General features: G+C 38.9%; 1 protein-coding gene across 3 annotated transcripts in view; it reads right to left on the bottom strand.

Moving 5' to 3' along the window:
- ORC3 (origin recognition complex subunit 3) overlaps positions 1-11,828 on the bottom strand; it is a 33,315-nt gene extending 21,487 nt beyond the window's left edge. For all 3 annotated transcript variants that reach the window (XM_017742818.1, XM_017742821.1, XM_017742820.1), the window contains exons 1-7: positions 11,737-11,828; positions 9,930-10,027; positions 5,856-6,000; positions 4,495-4,599; positions 3,587-3,741; positions 2,514-2,650; positions 700-859 (exon numbers count right to left, since the gene is read on the bottom strand). In XM_017742818.1, coding sequence (XP_017598307.1) covers positions 700-859; positions 2,514-2,650; positions 3,587-3,741; positions 4,495-4,599; positions 5,856-5,895 — 597 coding nt within the window. In that variant the 5' untranslated portion in view covers positions 5,896-6,000; positions 9,930-10,027; positions 11,737-11,828. The remainder of the gene's footprint in view (positions 1-699; positions 860-2,513; positions 2,651-3,586; positions 3,742-4,494; positions 4,600-5,855; positions 6,001-9,929; positions 10,028-11,736) is intronic.
- Between the last annotated feature and the right edge of the window lie 2,347 nt (positions 11,829-14,175).

Raw genomic sequence — 14,175 nt, 5'->3', positions numbered from 1 at the left:
AACTAAACGACATACTAAAAACACTGCCAACTCCTAAAAATAGTATTTCTACTAAAACATCCATACAAAGATTGATTTTCAGTTTATTATTTTACCACATCTTCCTAAGTATCTTCCACTAATATAACGTTTGAAGTTAGTTTTGCTTAATGCTATTTCTGTAAAATTACAAATAGGATAGAGACTGCTTAATAAACACTGATACCACTACTTTTAGCATGTGTAACAGAGATTTTGGAAATCCAGCACACTCTACCAAGAATCCACAGACACAACACTTATATGGCCTGAACATATGGATAACTCAGCTAATGTTTGACAGGTGGTTAAGACTCAGGCTGAACTTTATTTTTCAAAGTTTAGGCTGTTTCAAAGCTATCTTTTTCTGGACCAAAGTAAAACTGAAATCACAGCTTGACTTTAATGAAGAAGTGTGAATGTCAAAGTGTAATTGCACAAGCCAATGCAAATGCAAGACGAAAGCAGGTGTGTGTGTGTGCGTGTATGTGTCTTAGTATGAGAAGAGAGCTCTCAGTATTACACTGCTCTGCAGCTGCGAGTAGAAATATCCAAAATCCACAGATCTCAGGAGCAGAGTCCTTTTCAAAACCTTCAGACAAACCTGCCTTTAAAGGCAACACATGCAAACTGTGCTTCAACACACACACATTCCTCCTTTCTATTTATAAAGGGAATTACCTTGTCAATTATAGTAGACAGGTGCTCCTTACAAGAAAGGGACTGGAAAAGCTCTATGCACAGCAGAGAGGAAACTGAGTGAGGAAGTAATCTGTGGATAATCATTGGTGATGTAGCGATTCCAAAAATCAGCACTAGAGGTAATTCACGGATATGTTGACTGGATAAAGGGGGAAGGGAAAAAAAAGTAATAGTTACATTATAGAAGCTTGTGTAACAAATGCATTGTGTTCCTACTACAGCACTGAGCTTAGATGCAGAGAGGGGTAAATTAAAAGATTCATTGCCAGTAAACCAAAAGAATTTTGGGGTCAAATAAAACGAAAAAGAAAGGATGCTATTTAAAGCCCTGAAGTAGATAAGAAAATAAAATTTCATTTTAGGATTAAATTTCAGAAAGTGGCACAAAAAGCATCATTTCAGATAGAGTCTTGTGCTGATCCTACCTTCCCAAAAATTTATATCCAGAGAACTGAGTCTTATAATAGAATTTTTTCAAAGAGAAAAAATAAGAAGATGCATTAAATAGGTAAGTCAAGAAAATTTATAAGATTTACACCATTTAATAAATTCAAAATAAGTATGAAACATCTCCAACATTCTATGTTCCAACCACATGTAAGAAAAAAAATTCTGACTTCCCCAGATTATCTTTCTCTTCAGGTAATTTTTTAGTATTTGCTTTAGAACTGAAAACCAGGACTGAATGTGTATTCCTTGTGGACAGCATACAATTTATACAAAATACAGTGTTTTCAGTATCATTTCATCATTATTTTCCATTTTTAGTAGTTTCAAGGAAGTATAAATTCTGCTACTTTAAATACCGTCTAGGTTAAAATTGTAAATTTATTTCTTTCCTTTGTTTTTGCCACGGCAAACTTCTGACTTTATATTTTAATTGTTATCCCACAATTACTTCATTTCTCTAACTCCTCAAAAGAAATTACTGAAGACTTAAACATAAAACTAATAAACTTCATATATTACTGTCCACTGTTGATAATCTTAGAAGGGAATCAGAACTTGTGATTAACAAATCAGAGGAACCTCTCATATTTACCCACTTCAACTTTATTAAACATGCTTAAGACTGAGATGAAGAGAGTAATACAAGCTATACGATTTCTTGCCTGTGTCTCAGCAAGTGAATTGCCTAGGCCTTGTTTAGAGGTAATATCAGGTGCACACACTGCAGCTGAATTAACTGTACAACTGCAGCCCCAATTCTGACAGCTTTAACTGTAGCTCCAACCTGGGGACTTAAGTGCAAGATGCTCTTTTTGGAGAGCAGCATGAGTCTTTGATCAGCATGCCTGAAGACAGGCTAAAGAAGAACAGAAGCACAGGAGCACTTACAGTAGTCAGCTGCTGATTACAGATCCTGGCCAACTGGGGAAGTTTCATATACACCCCTATTAGTAAGCAAGTGACCTTTACACAGCATTACATCAGTAGTCACACAAAAATACACTCTGAAAACAATTTTAAAAGATATACACATCTTAAAAGCTTAGTTTCACATTCACAAATTCTGTAGCAACTAGTACCAATAAATTCTACTATGTGAAAAATTAAATCAACCACCGGTTATCTCAACCTAGCCCTTATGCACTCTGGTTCACAGCCACAAGTTAGCTTTAGCATAATTTACGCCTAAAACCCAGCAAGTAGTTTTTGCTCAATCACTGCTGCAAAGAAGCAGCACCAATATTTGATTCCAATGCTCCACTGGCCTCACTGCTACATTTCAAAACAGCTGCAAAAAAAAATGGGTAAAGGAGTGAAAGAACTAAAGTTCAAGTCACATTTACCTGCTGATGACTATGAAGTCCTGAAGAACTTTCGTGGTGAAACTTTCCATGTCTTTGAATATTACTATAACTGGAGGAGACTGCCAGTGTCTAGAGGAGGAATTTCTTTTTTTGCTTGGAGTTTCAGAATCTGTTTTCTTTAAAGCCATTAATTAAACTTTAATACACAGAAGCCAGCAAAATAAGAAGACTGAATCATATCTATGATACTATAGTACTCCAAAGTGACATGACTGACTTTTTGTCAGCTGTATTTATTATTAGCATCTAGAACTGCCATTTTTCTTCCTTCTGTTTGGCACAGCATGAAGTACAAAGAATAAACAGATTTTAAACACACACTCTCAACAATGAAAATAATAGCTCTGAGAGGCAGAACTGGTGGAGTTCTGCTGGGATTGAGGGAGAAGATTTGAGTTGCGTATACAGATATTGCTTATTTTCTGTATCTTTACCCACTAATAAAAAGAGCATGTACTCAGTACACTTTGGTTTATCACACTGCTCCGACGAAGTCGTCAGAAAATCAGTTGTAACTTGTATTCATGACAGAAGCACAACTTGAAACTTCAATAGCTTCAGCAAACACAAAGATACAAACACATCTTGAAAGTTATTTCCGTACTGCTTGCCAATGTAGTGTGGGCTGCAGATGACATCATGGCTCATTAGCACTAATACAGTACCTTTGCCCTGGATGGCCGTTCTTCTGTAAACTTTTGTTTTAATAAACAAAATATCTCAGCGCTCCTGGGAGAAAAGTATTTGGCATGAAGCTGATATTGCATTTTAAGCTTCCAGTTACCAATTAAACATAAGACAAAAAAAGTACTTTTTGCTTGTGTTTCAGAATTCTGACATTCATACATTATCAGTAACTAACTCCACAGTTGTTCTATGTGTCACATATTATAGTCACATCACCTCAATATCACATTATTTTTTAGCATTACATTAAAAATTAACCTTTGGCATTTTCTCACAGAAAGCTGAGTTATTAAATTTCTGTTTAAAAAACATCTAAAGGTCAGGTATTTTCATAAACTGGGGATAAAAAAATGCCAGCAACATACCTTTGTTACACTCTCATACCAGCTGATAAGAGAAGACATTGAACAACGTATTCTATTCTGTGAAACCTGCACACAGTCCTCATCTTCCAGTGAGTCCACATCTATATCACAGTTCATCAGCTGCCCCATCAGCTTCTGCATCAGGTTTTTTATGCCTTCACAAAACATTTTTAGACACGTGGTAAAAACATTTGGTTGTCTGACAACAGTTCTCCGTCTCATACTATAAAAAACCACCCCGAAGTTATTAGTCATTATTTTTCACATTTCTGATTATTCTCCTTCTCTCTCAAGAATGCACATCTCATGCTCCTGAAAGCATTAATGATATGTATGCTGTTAATGCAATTTGCCTAGATAGCAACAACTGAGGTTAAGATGTTGGTCTTCCATCTTTCCCTGAGCTCCAGCCATATGCTTTTTAGAGTGACCTAAGAATAAGTAAGGCAGCCAATCCACAGAACTGAAGATGCTGCCATAAGTGACTTTAATCTTTTTACTTAAAAAATAAAGAAGGAGCAAGGAGGGTGGGGCAATTTTATTCTACCCATTCTCTCACTAAATAATGTGACTTGTAAGCATTTAAGAAGTGGAATGCATACATACACTGTCCAATTAGACAAGAAGAAAACCAACCTACAATATCAACATGCAATACACTAAGCAGCATGTTCTTAACACTTATGCTACAGCTAACTAGCATGTCAATCTTCACTGTTCTAAACAGAACTGGCTACCTCTCAAAACACACTAGGCATTACTGCTCTGGTGACATAGGTTTGAGCAAATCTTCGGAAAGTCTTCAAGATCCCTCTGTCCATTATTCTTACATTTAGGGTCAAAAGCTAGAATTCCTAGTTAATTGATATCTTATTCAAAAGAAGCAGCAATACTATTGCAGTATTTACCTGGGCAATCTTTGGCTTCCAGCAAGGCTATATAAGGAGTAATGTTATCCTGAAGGGCATCTGAGAGACCTCTGAAAGTCAAGTCGTGATCTGTAACATTCACACCTAGAAAGAAAAGGACAAAATTTTAAGGCGCATTTTTCCATGACTCATGAGCACAATGATTGAACAGTAAACTGAACAGTAGACAAAAATCAGAAGATACCTCAAATATTTAAGGAAAGAATGAAAAGTATCACATCAGCTGTGAGGAAAGATGAAAAACTAGCAAAAGATTAGACACACATGTTGACACTCCCGAATTAAGAGAAACAGGGAGCCACTGTGAAGACCCTTTATCATATAGTTTGGTGGGGCTTTTTAAAGAAAGTCTTCTCAAGGTGCAAACCGGCAAGAACCAGGACTGGTTTTCTAACATCCCTCAGAATCCACCCACAGCCATGTAAGGCCTGCAGACAAGAAATTAAATTCACCTTCTCTAGAAGGATACTGTAACCATACCTGGATCCTCTCATGGCTCATCTAAAGAGGAAAATTACCATAAATTACTGTGAACCACAGTCTGAATTCACTATGACCAACGTAGTATTTACTGTCTTTGTTAATATCCTTAAATCAACCAAAAAAAAGAGCAAACCCCTCCAGAAGGCAATCCAGAGCTGCTTCCACAGAAATATTTGAAGCAGTAGTTTTTCAATATACTACCTACAAAAGTAGAGTCCCTTCCACTCTTTGTTAGTGGCTACATGGTAAGTTTGAAGCACAGGCCTGATCTTAATTTCCCTAAAATAATCCACTGAAAATGTAATCAACTTGCCTTGAATCAGGTTTAGGATTTACAGTTGCAAACCTCTGAAAGAAAGGAGAAGGGAAGAAAAAAAAAAAAGACTTCAGAACTTCACTAATTTCATCTCCAGCTATTTTCTTCACCCTCTGCTCTTTTCCCAAGATAAAGACACTACTTTCCTACATGTAAAGATGCTCTGCAAGAACACAGACCAGAAATACAGAAGCTACATAATTCCAGGGTTAAGTCGTAGAAACCACCAAGCATGCTGGTAGCAGAAACATGGATGTAATCAAAGTACCTCCAGTGCCTCAAACAAAAAAACCTCAAATCACTACCAGCTGCTTAAGACAGACCTGTAGGGGAGTTGTTGACTTACTGGACTATTAAGCAACATAGGCAAAAGGGGAAGGAGGCTTTATCTGACTTCCTTCTCCCCGCCCAATCTCTTCTGTTGACATGTTTGAAGCTGATACTACTCACAGTAATTGCTAGGAGTCAGCAATGTAAATTTCTTTGATCTGTCTGAGTTTTAATCAGATGTACATAACAAAAAATATCTTTAAAAAATTACCTAAGACAAGAGCTGCAGTAGGGATTTCTCTGAACTTCATCCTGCAAGTCCATTCTGTTGTCTTCTCTTGAAACTCAGAATGAGACCGGCTCAAAAAACTCACCAGATTATCAAGCAACTGCTTATTCAAGTCTTCTTGTATTTGCTGCAAACATACACAGAGAGAATTTATCTATAAAAATGTGAAAACACCACTGTAGCTTCCTTTTTCTACTCCTTTCCTGCATAATCTTTAACCCTTAAAACTCCAGGGTTTAAATTTTACTGTGATCTATAAACCACACTAACTTATTCATTGTGTGGCAAACATACATTTGATGCCTTGAGAGTCCACCTAAAAACAGAGACTAGACAGGAGTAAGGGAATAAAGGTAGGTATTTATTTGAAGGGCCTTCAGAGGTACACCCTGGGGAGCCAGAGGCTGCTGCCAAGATGGACCCCCCAAGATGGACAACAGGTCACGAGTTCTTCACACTTTTGTAGGTTTGGTTCATTTGCATATCAGGGTTAATTCTCCAATTAAACCTTCAGTTTAATGATGTAATTCCCCTCTGCTTGCTCCCCTCTCAAAGGCTTTTGGTTTATACTTTTTGGGCCTAGGACGGTCTGGGTGTCCTTGAAGACAAAGCCTGGAGAGGCTTTGTTATGTCTGCCTAGCAGGAGAGAGCAGAAGTTAACAGGCTACAAGAAACTTCAGAGTTACACACTAGGCAGTACAGGATTTAAAAAATACAAAAGTTAAAACCTAAGGCATCACGTTTCCCATCTTGGAACTTCTGGTCAAGTGCCTCAACAACAGTTTGGAAAGCAAGTGAGCTTAACTGTGTTGTCACATCACACGCTTTAAAGAAGGAGAAAAAACCAACACACTGACAAAGCCGAAGTGATGTAGGCAATATAAAACAGTATAATTCGTTTCTGGAACAATGTTCATAGAAATTCTTATTCTTCCTTCTCACCTCACAAAACACCTGTAAACATTTTTCTGAGAGAGCTAAATGAAAGAAAATATTCTGCTCTTCCAAATCGAATTCAGGATGAAAGAAGTAAAAATAATAATAAAGGAAATCATTAAGTATGTTTTATAGGAAAAAATACTAAACCACATGACTGCCATGTTTGCTACACTGTCTTTTGACCTTCAGGATGATTTTCACACAAGAATTTCTATAAGCAGGAACATATAAATATTAAAGACAAATATATGTATATCAGCAGCATTTTGTATTTCTTTTCTTGATCTGTGTGTCTTTGTCCCTAAACCAAGATATGCCTTCTGCTGGAACAGACAAAAAAACCCTCCTGTACTCTGAAGTTCAGGATATCAATATATACTCTAGAACACAGATGTTAGAAAAAAGATTAAACCCCTGTCCCAAACAAAATCATCATCAAGATTTATTAGCAGCAAAAAGTGACACACACAGCAGTGAATTTGATTTTAAGCGAGGTGGCAAAGGTCATCTCTAGCAGCATAGAAGAGGCCACTATAAAAGAGTTAAGGTCAGATGCTCCCTGCTCAATAGCCTGAACTCTATTTCCATAATACAGAAGAGCCTCTGTTGGTCTCCTAAACAACTGATAAAACTGTACACAGAGTAATTTTAGTCTTTTCATCCTCTACTTATTGAAGAATGTCCTTCTGGCCTTTCTGATTGTGCAGCTCTGAACTCCCACCTGATAAATTCTATGCAACTCAGAACAAACTGTAACATGACATTTTTGAAAGAATTTACACCATCAGTGTTATAACATCATTGTAACAACTCCTGTATTATCACAGATCCTGTAACAATCCTCTGAGCTTCTGTTTCAGATTCCATCAAACCCTGAGCTTCCTGTGATCACTACTGTTTTTGCTAAGATGACCTAACAAGAACCTCAATTCTTACTTTGCACGATTACAGTATATATTATTTCTTCCACTGTGCACTTGTAATGATGGAATTTGGTCTGCCATAGCATTACACAATTACTTCACTTTCCTAAAATCCATCAGTCTTTTCCTGTCAAAACAACTTTGCTAATAGCATTGTTTTGATAATGTTCCAGAAAGTTCACCAGGCTGCTCTGCATCCTAAGTGACCAAGTAATTTGCTTGCATGACACTGCTCACTCTGGAAAAGTCACAGGAACTCGAAGTTCAGTCACTGCCATGACACCAGGTTTTGTTATGACTATTTGTTATGTGGTCTGAAAACCATTATCTTCATATTAGAGCTAAAATTACTGTATTTTAGCCCTGCACTTCACCTTTTTCTTTCTAGCCTGGACCTTGGTAGAATGGAATTCTCACCTCACAGGACAAGAATATTTCTGCAAGCCCTTGGTGAGGTTAATCATAAGCACATTTGCAAGGCCACTTCTGACAGCAGGGGTCAAAACTGGGATACGTTGCAATACTGAAGAAAAACGAAGCCCAAAATTCACCTTCCAAAAACAAAGGGCAGTTCCTGCCATACTTTTGTCAGCTTTCCAGTTGTGAGAAGCATGAAAGGACGTCAATGCCAGATGACAGATGGTGCTGCCACAACCACACCACAGTTTTTGATGGACATATAAAGGCCAAAAGTGCTCTGCCTTGGGGGGCAAATCCTCTTGTCTTTTCAACACCTCGAGCAGATACCAGAGAATCAGGAAAACACCAGCACAAGCACAAGGCCTGCCAACAAATCAGCAGGCAGCAGTGCACAGGCAAAACCTCTGGAGAATGTCCTGCTAGGTTCCCTTAGCACACTACCAGAACCCCTAGAATAGAAGCCCAAACCAGCAAGACACCTGCTTCCCACATACTCTGCCACCGATCAGGTTTGCTGCACTAGGGATTGAAAGCATGTAAGAAATGAAATCCTGACTTAGCTAAAGCCCTCACCTACCTGGCCTGACCTCATGGGTGATGCTGCTTTAAGGAGTTCAGACTAGAAACTTTCTAAAGTCCCTTCCAATCCAAATTATCACACTATTTTATATGTAAGAACCACCATCAGCTCCACGTTTGCCAACAGTGGGATAAAAGGATGATGATTCAAAACTCAGAAGGAAAAAAATCACAAATATCTCAGAAGCAGTACGAAGAAAATTCTTTGTGTAGCAGCAGAATTAACTACAGGTAATCTGCCCTTGGGCAATTAAAACTCTAAGGAAATGCCCTCATCAGTATGTCAGTAGAGGAGGAACTGTATTCCATCAGGTGGAGTAAGACAAGAAAAAAGTATCTGGCAAACTCCTAACAGCCTCAAAGAAAACAAGGGTAGGAACAGAATTAGAGGAATTTATGAGCTTAGCCCAAGGGTCCAGATTTTAAGCTACATCCATCTGGCTTCTACTGCACATCCCAAAACAAACTTCGGGGAAAAAATTCTCATAATGTCTAGAGCCCAAGAGCAAGCAGAGGAATACAGAATACTTGCCCAGAATCTGTGACACTGAATAGAGGAGGAAATTACTGCTGTATGGAAGCAATTATTATTACTATAATGCAAGCCAGCTGGCTATAGGGACACAACAACAGCATGCCATGTAACACACAGCAGTCAGGAGACCACAGTTCAGTATGAAATTAACTCTGACCCCCACCAGACAACCCCATTCACACCAACCATACTAATTCAATAGACCCTACTTGCAGCAGTATCATTCTGTATTTGACATCCATGCAGCTGTGTTCACATAAATCCACTATGAATCCTGGGCTGCTGTGTATGAATTCTGGAGCACTAAGGTCAAGACCAGCCTAAAATCCTCATAGCCACCTAAGCACTAACTGAATTGAAGGCAGGAAACAGCAGTATGCCAGGAGTTAATAAAAAAGACAATTAGTAGGAAGAGAAGCTTAAAAGCAGCAGCTTGAAACCTCAAAAGTGTACAGTTCTGTGGTTACAAGTAAGGTGTACTTGATGCATTTATTACTACTATTTTATATTCTGGACAGATAGCAGTATTTCTGGCCCTCCTATTGCTTTAACTAACTGCCATGCACTTTTAAGCATGTCAAAAAGATCCCCAGAAACAAAGAAGCAAGCAGCATTGTCACAAATGCAAAACACCCCTTGAGCGTGAGGCACAAGACTCACCTCTGTTTCTGATTTGATCTGTTTCCATAAAGACTGACAAGTGACAAACCGTAACTCAGTATCCTCTGCATCATCACTTCTGCTTCTGAAATCATGAGCTGGAAACAAAGAAAGCAAAGGAAAGCACAAATAAATTCATGAAAACAAAACATTTTTTTTCCCTGAGAATAAAACAAAGGACCCAACTGTACATACATATTTCAGGGAGATGACTTTTCTCTTAAGCAGTTAATTAATTGCTAGTATTTGGTAGAATAAGCAAGGGAACAAGCAGAATCTATTACCCAAGTATGCAGGCAAAAGGTAAAGAAGTAGCTTCTATCTCAAGTCCCAGATAAGCTAAAGACTAAATCAGAGCAAACAGCCTTTATTATTAAATAAACAAAATAAGAAACAATAATAATAATTTAAAAAAAAAAAACAACTTTCTCTTGCTTCAGAAAGTTTTGTGGGTCCACCTGGTTGCCATTCAGTGGAACACCAGCAGTGGTTTCTAGTGGATCTCTAGAAAAGAGCCAGTTGATGAGCACCATCTCCTAAAGCACTAAACCCACCCAAAACAGGTCTGTAAATGACAAATGAGACATCCCTCTGCCTCGATTTTCATTGTCTCCCCTAACTATCACCTCATTTGTATCCCTAAGAGAAATCACTTAAAATACATAACCAGCTCTGATTACACAGATCTTAGGCTTTTAGTTGAAGAAAATCCAGCCACCATATTATTGATAACATTCCAAGGCATAATATCCTTTTTTCACTACCAAAAGTCAAACTATTGGTGCAAATGTTCTCAGAAGGCCTTTTGTGAGGTGTGACAGTATTATCAACTACTGATGCTGTGGAGTTTCACAACTAAAACTTCACATTGGACAGGACTGGGCTTCCAGACTGAACAGATGCACATCCAAGTACTGTTTTAGAACAACACTCTAACCAATTGCTGTGAAAAGCCAAACCAGCTCACCTCTGCCTCTCTCTTTTAGGGCTAGTCCAGCCAAATTTATTTTTCCACCTCAAAGTATTTCCTACCTAGGACATTATGCATTTCTATCCAAGCATTTCTAATCTTGCAAAAAAACCCCACAATATCCAGTAAGGGGTAAAATTTCAATGTGGTCTAAGGACACAGGCCTCGCTTGTTGCAATAACTTGCAATGACAAAAATCTGGCCTCGTTACCTTCCTCTCCATCTTTTTCATACAAATTGTCACATCTTTTGACAGCTCTAGTGATGATAAGGAATAAAAACAGTTTCCCAACTGAGTCTCAAATAGCAACTATTTAAGATGCATTATTTCTGGTTCTAAGAAGAGTCAGTCCTCAAACAAAAACAAACCTGCATACACATCTAGAGAAAAAGTATGCAGCAAATACTAGTGGACAGAAGCCACAAATGGCTTTTCTTCCTTCTTTTCCACAAGAAATTTGGGCAAAATACCCAGAATGTGAGACTTACGGATGGGATATGATTTCTGACTCCCACAGCTTAAAAATGGCTCATTCAGACCTTCAGGTGAATTGTTTGTCAGTGAGTAAAAACCTTACGGTAGCATGATGAGGAGTTCTCTTGCAAAAAAAAAGTGCAAAGACAAAGATGGCTACACAATCTTGATTTCTGGAGATGAAAAAAGTCTAGCCAATAATTTGCTTGCATTCCTCCTAAGAAATGCATTTTCAGCAATCAAGGAGCAAGAGAAAACATCACACAGCAATTACAGAACTCATCATATGAAGTCAATCAGATGTGATGAACCTTTCAGGATTAACCCTTCTCAAACAGAAACACAAATGAAAACGCACTAACCTGCTTTCTCAGACGATCTCCTCTTCTTGGTACTTGGTTTAAAAACAAAGCAGCCCTAGAGAACAGCAAAAAAACCCCAAACAGACTTCAATACAAGCATCAATCTGACTGGCTCCTGAGGCCACTTTATTGTCCTTTTATTTCAGTGCTCCATTAAACAAATAATTTGAACTGAATTGCCAGCCTCTTAAGAATATCAAGTTACATATTGCCCCTTTATATTTCTGTTTCAAGGTAGAACACTAGTGGAAGCAGTAACCCAGCACACTTGTTAGGAATTTTTCATTTTTCCACTATGTTTTGCAACTCAACCATTAACTGGACCAGCAGCAGATTCTTCAAATGTCTCAAAACCTCCAATAGGTTTAGAATTAAAAGGAAACTATTCCCTGGGGACACATCAGTACGGTTTTCTCAGTACAGTTAAAAACAAAACAAAAGGCAAGAGGCTGAGATGAATGGAAAACAATCCAGAATAATGCAATGAGTATTATTAAGTCACTTATAAAAGGAAATGACATGCCCAAGCCACAGTGAACTGCATCCCAACTCAAAAAAAGTAGATGGTTAGAAGCAGAATGACAAATGGTTGGGAAAAGGTTCATATAAAACCCTCTGTTCCAAGGAATTCCTGTAGAGAGAAGTCATCTCTCAGTTAGACCTATTTCATCACACAAGTATTAAGCTTTGAATTCTTGAAGATTTTTTTCATTTTCTTCTAGAAAATCTGAAATTTCTTCCCCCATCCTCTCTACAGAAGCTCATCTCTTTCAAAGAGTTATAAAGATTTCCTGTGTAACAGAAATCACATGCACTGCCCAACTCTCACTGTGAGGTTCTTGTGCTGCAGCAAGGGGGAAGGAAACACCTAAGTGTTGGAAATAGATAAACAGACTGATTCAATCCTGTATTTCTCAATGGAGATGCTTACACAAGCAAGGATTACTGAACTCAACCTAGGATAGTTCAGCCACTAGAGTAAGAATGATGTAGTGAAAATCAAACACCAGAGATGTGTTCAATTTTGATCACAGTTGCCAGTCTGAGTGACTTTAGACATGTTATTTCCTTTCTTACACAAGTAAGAAATTGCAGTAAAACACCAATTTATATTGACCTTCTCTGAAAAACGGCCTCATGAACTGGAGATGCCTTCAGACACATTCCATTTTACTGAGTATATTAAGGGCCATTTAAAACCAGCTGGACAAAAGCTGTGGTTATTCTACAGGTGCTAAACACTCTGGAACAATTCCACTGCAAAAAATCTATCCTCTGGATTTATTTGTGCTGCTGCATGCACAAATGGAATTGGCCACAGTTAACTACGAATCATATACACAAAAGAAGAATGTATGCTTAATCAAACCAAACACAACAAATACTGCTCAATGCTTTACAAGCATTGGCTTTTCCACACCACTGAACGTAGCTGAGACCAGAACATAAAACTGCAAAGAAGTATTACATGTAAGATGTGGGAGGAAAGGTAAGGGGACATGATTCACTGCAAAACTATCAGGCAACAGCCATTGTCAAAAGTGAAATCCAGCTGTTTCAGATTAAGTTTTAAGTTTGGTTGGAAGCACTTTACTCCTGGAAGTAATAACCTGCACAGTGCCTTCCACACCAAAGGATGCAGCTGCACATCACAACTCAGTGAAAAACAATAGAAGGGGCAGGAGTTTTCCTGTGATGATAAAACACACGCTGTGAACCACTGCTGTTGGTCACTGTATGATCAAGTAAGAAGTTAAATGTTTCAATCCAACACTTCAAGTCTCGCTGTGCATTGACGCTCTGATGAATGCACTATCCCTACAGCCAGCTCTGAACACAGCCCATATAAAAGCTTTCAATTCGGAAATATCAAGGCAATAACAAATATTTAACATTACGTGTGGGAGACAGCATATTTATTATTTCTTTGTTTAATTAGACTTGGTGGAGTGGAAGCAATGAGTGTGGCAGCAAGCGATAGCACCAGACTTCGGTTGGAAGTGAAAAACCCTCCAGCCACAACACCCCTGGCTCTGTTCTGGGTGAGATTTACTCCAAGTAGGAATGGGTTTTGTTGTGCCAGGAAGGCAGCGGGCAGGTGACACTGCAGCGTCACTCAACACTCATGGTGTGACTCCAGGACTGCCCTGTGCAGAGATAAGGGCTGGACTCCACGGTCATTGTGGGTCTCTTCCAGGAGACTCCATGATTCTGTGGGACTGCAGTGAGGACAAACAGCGCCTTGGGCAAACCGAGTCCGGGCATGGACGCAGAGCCAGCAAGGCTTTGGGAAAGGGCGGGCAGCGGAACAGGACAACCGGGAGCCTGGGCACCAGGGAGGCGGGAAAAGCAGCAGCTGGAGGAGACGGGAAGAGGAGCAGGCACAGGGCGCGGCGGGCAGTGCCGCGGGTCCAGCTCCCGCACAGGCCGCGCTGTTCC

This window comes from Corvus brachyrhynchos, unplaced genomic scaffold (assembly GCF_000691975.1).
Source record: "Corvus brachyrhynchos isolate BGI_N302 unplaced genomic scaffold, ASM69197v1 scaffold87, whole genome shotgun sequence".
In the NCBI taxonomy this organism is placed as follows: Eukaryota; Metazoa; Chordata; class Aves; order Passeriformes; family Corvidae; genus Corvus; species Corvus brachyrhynchos.
The sequence above is the reverse complement of the archived record's forward strand: the minus strand, read 5'-3'. Positions and strand labels throughout refer to the sequence as shown.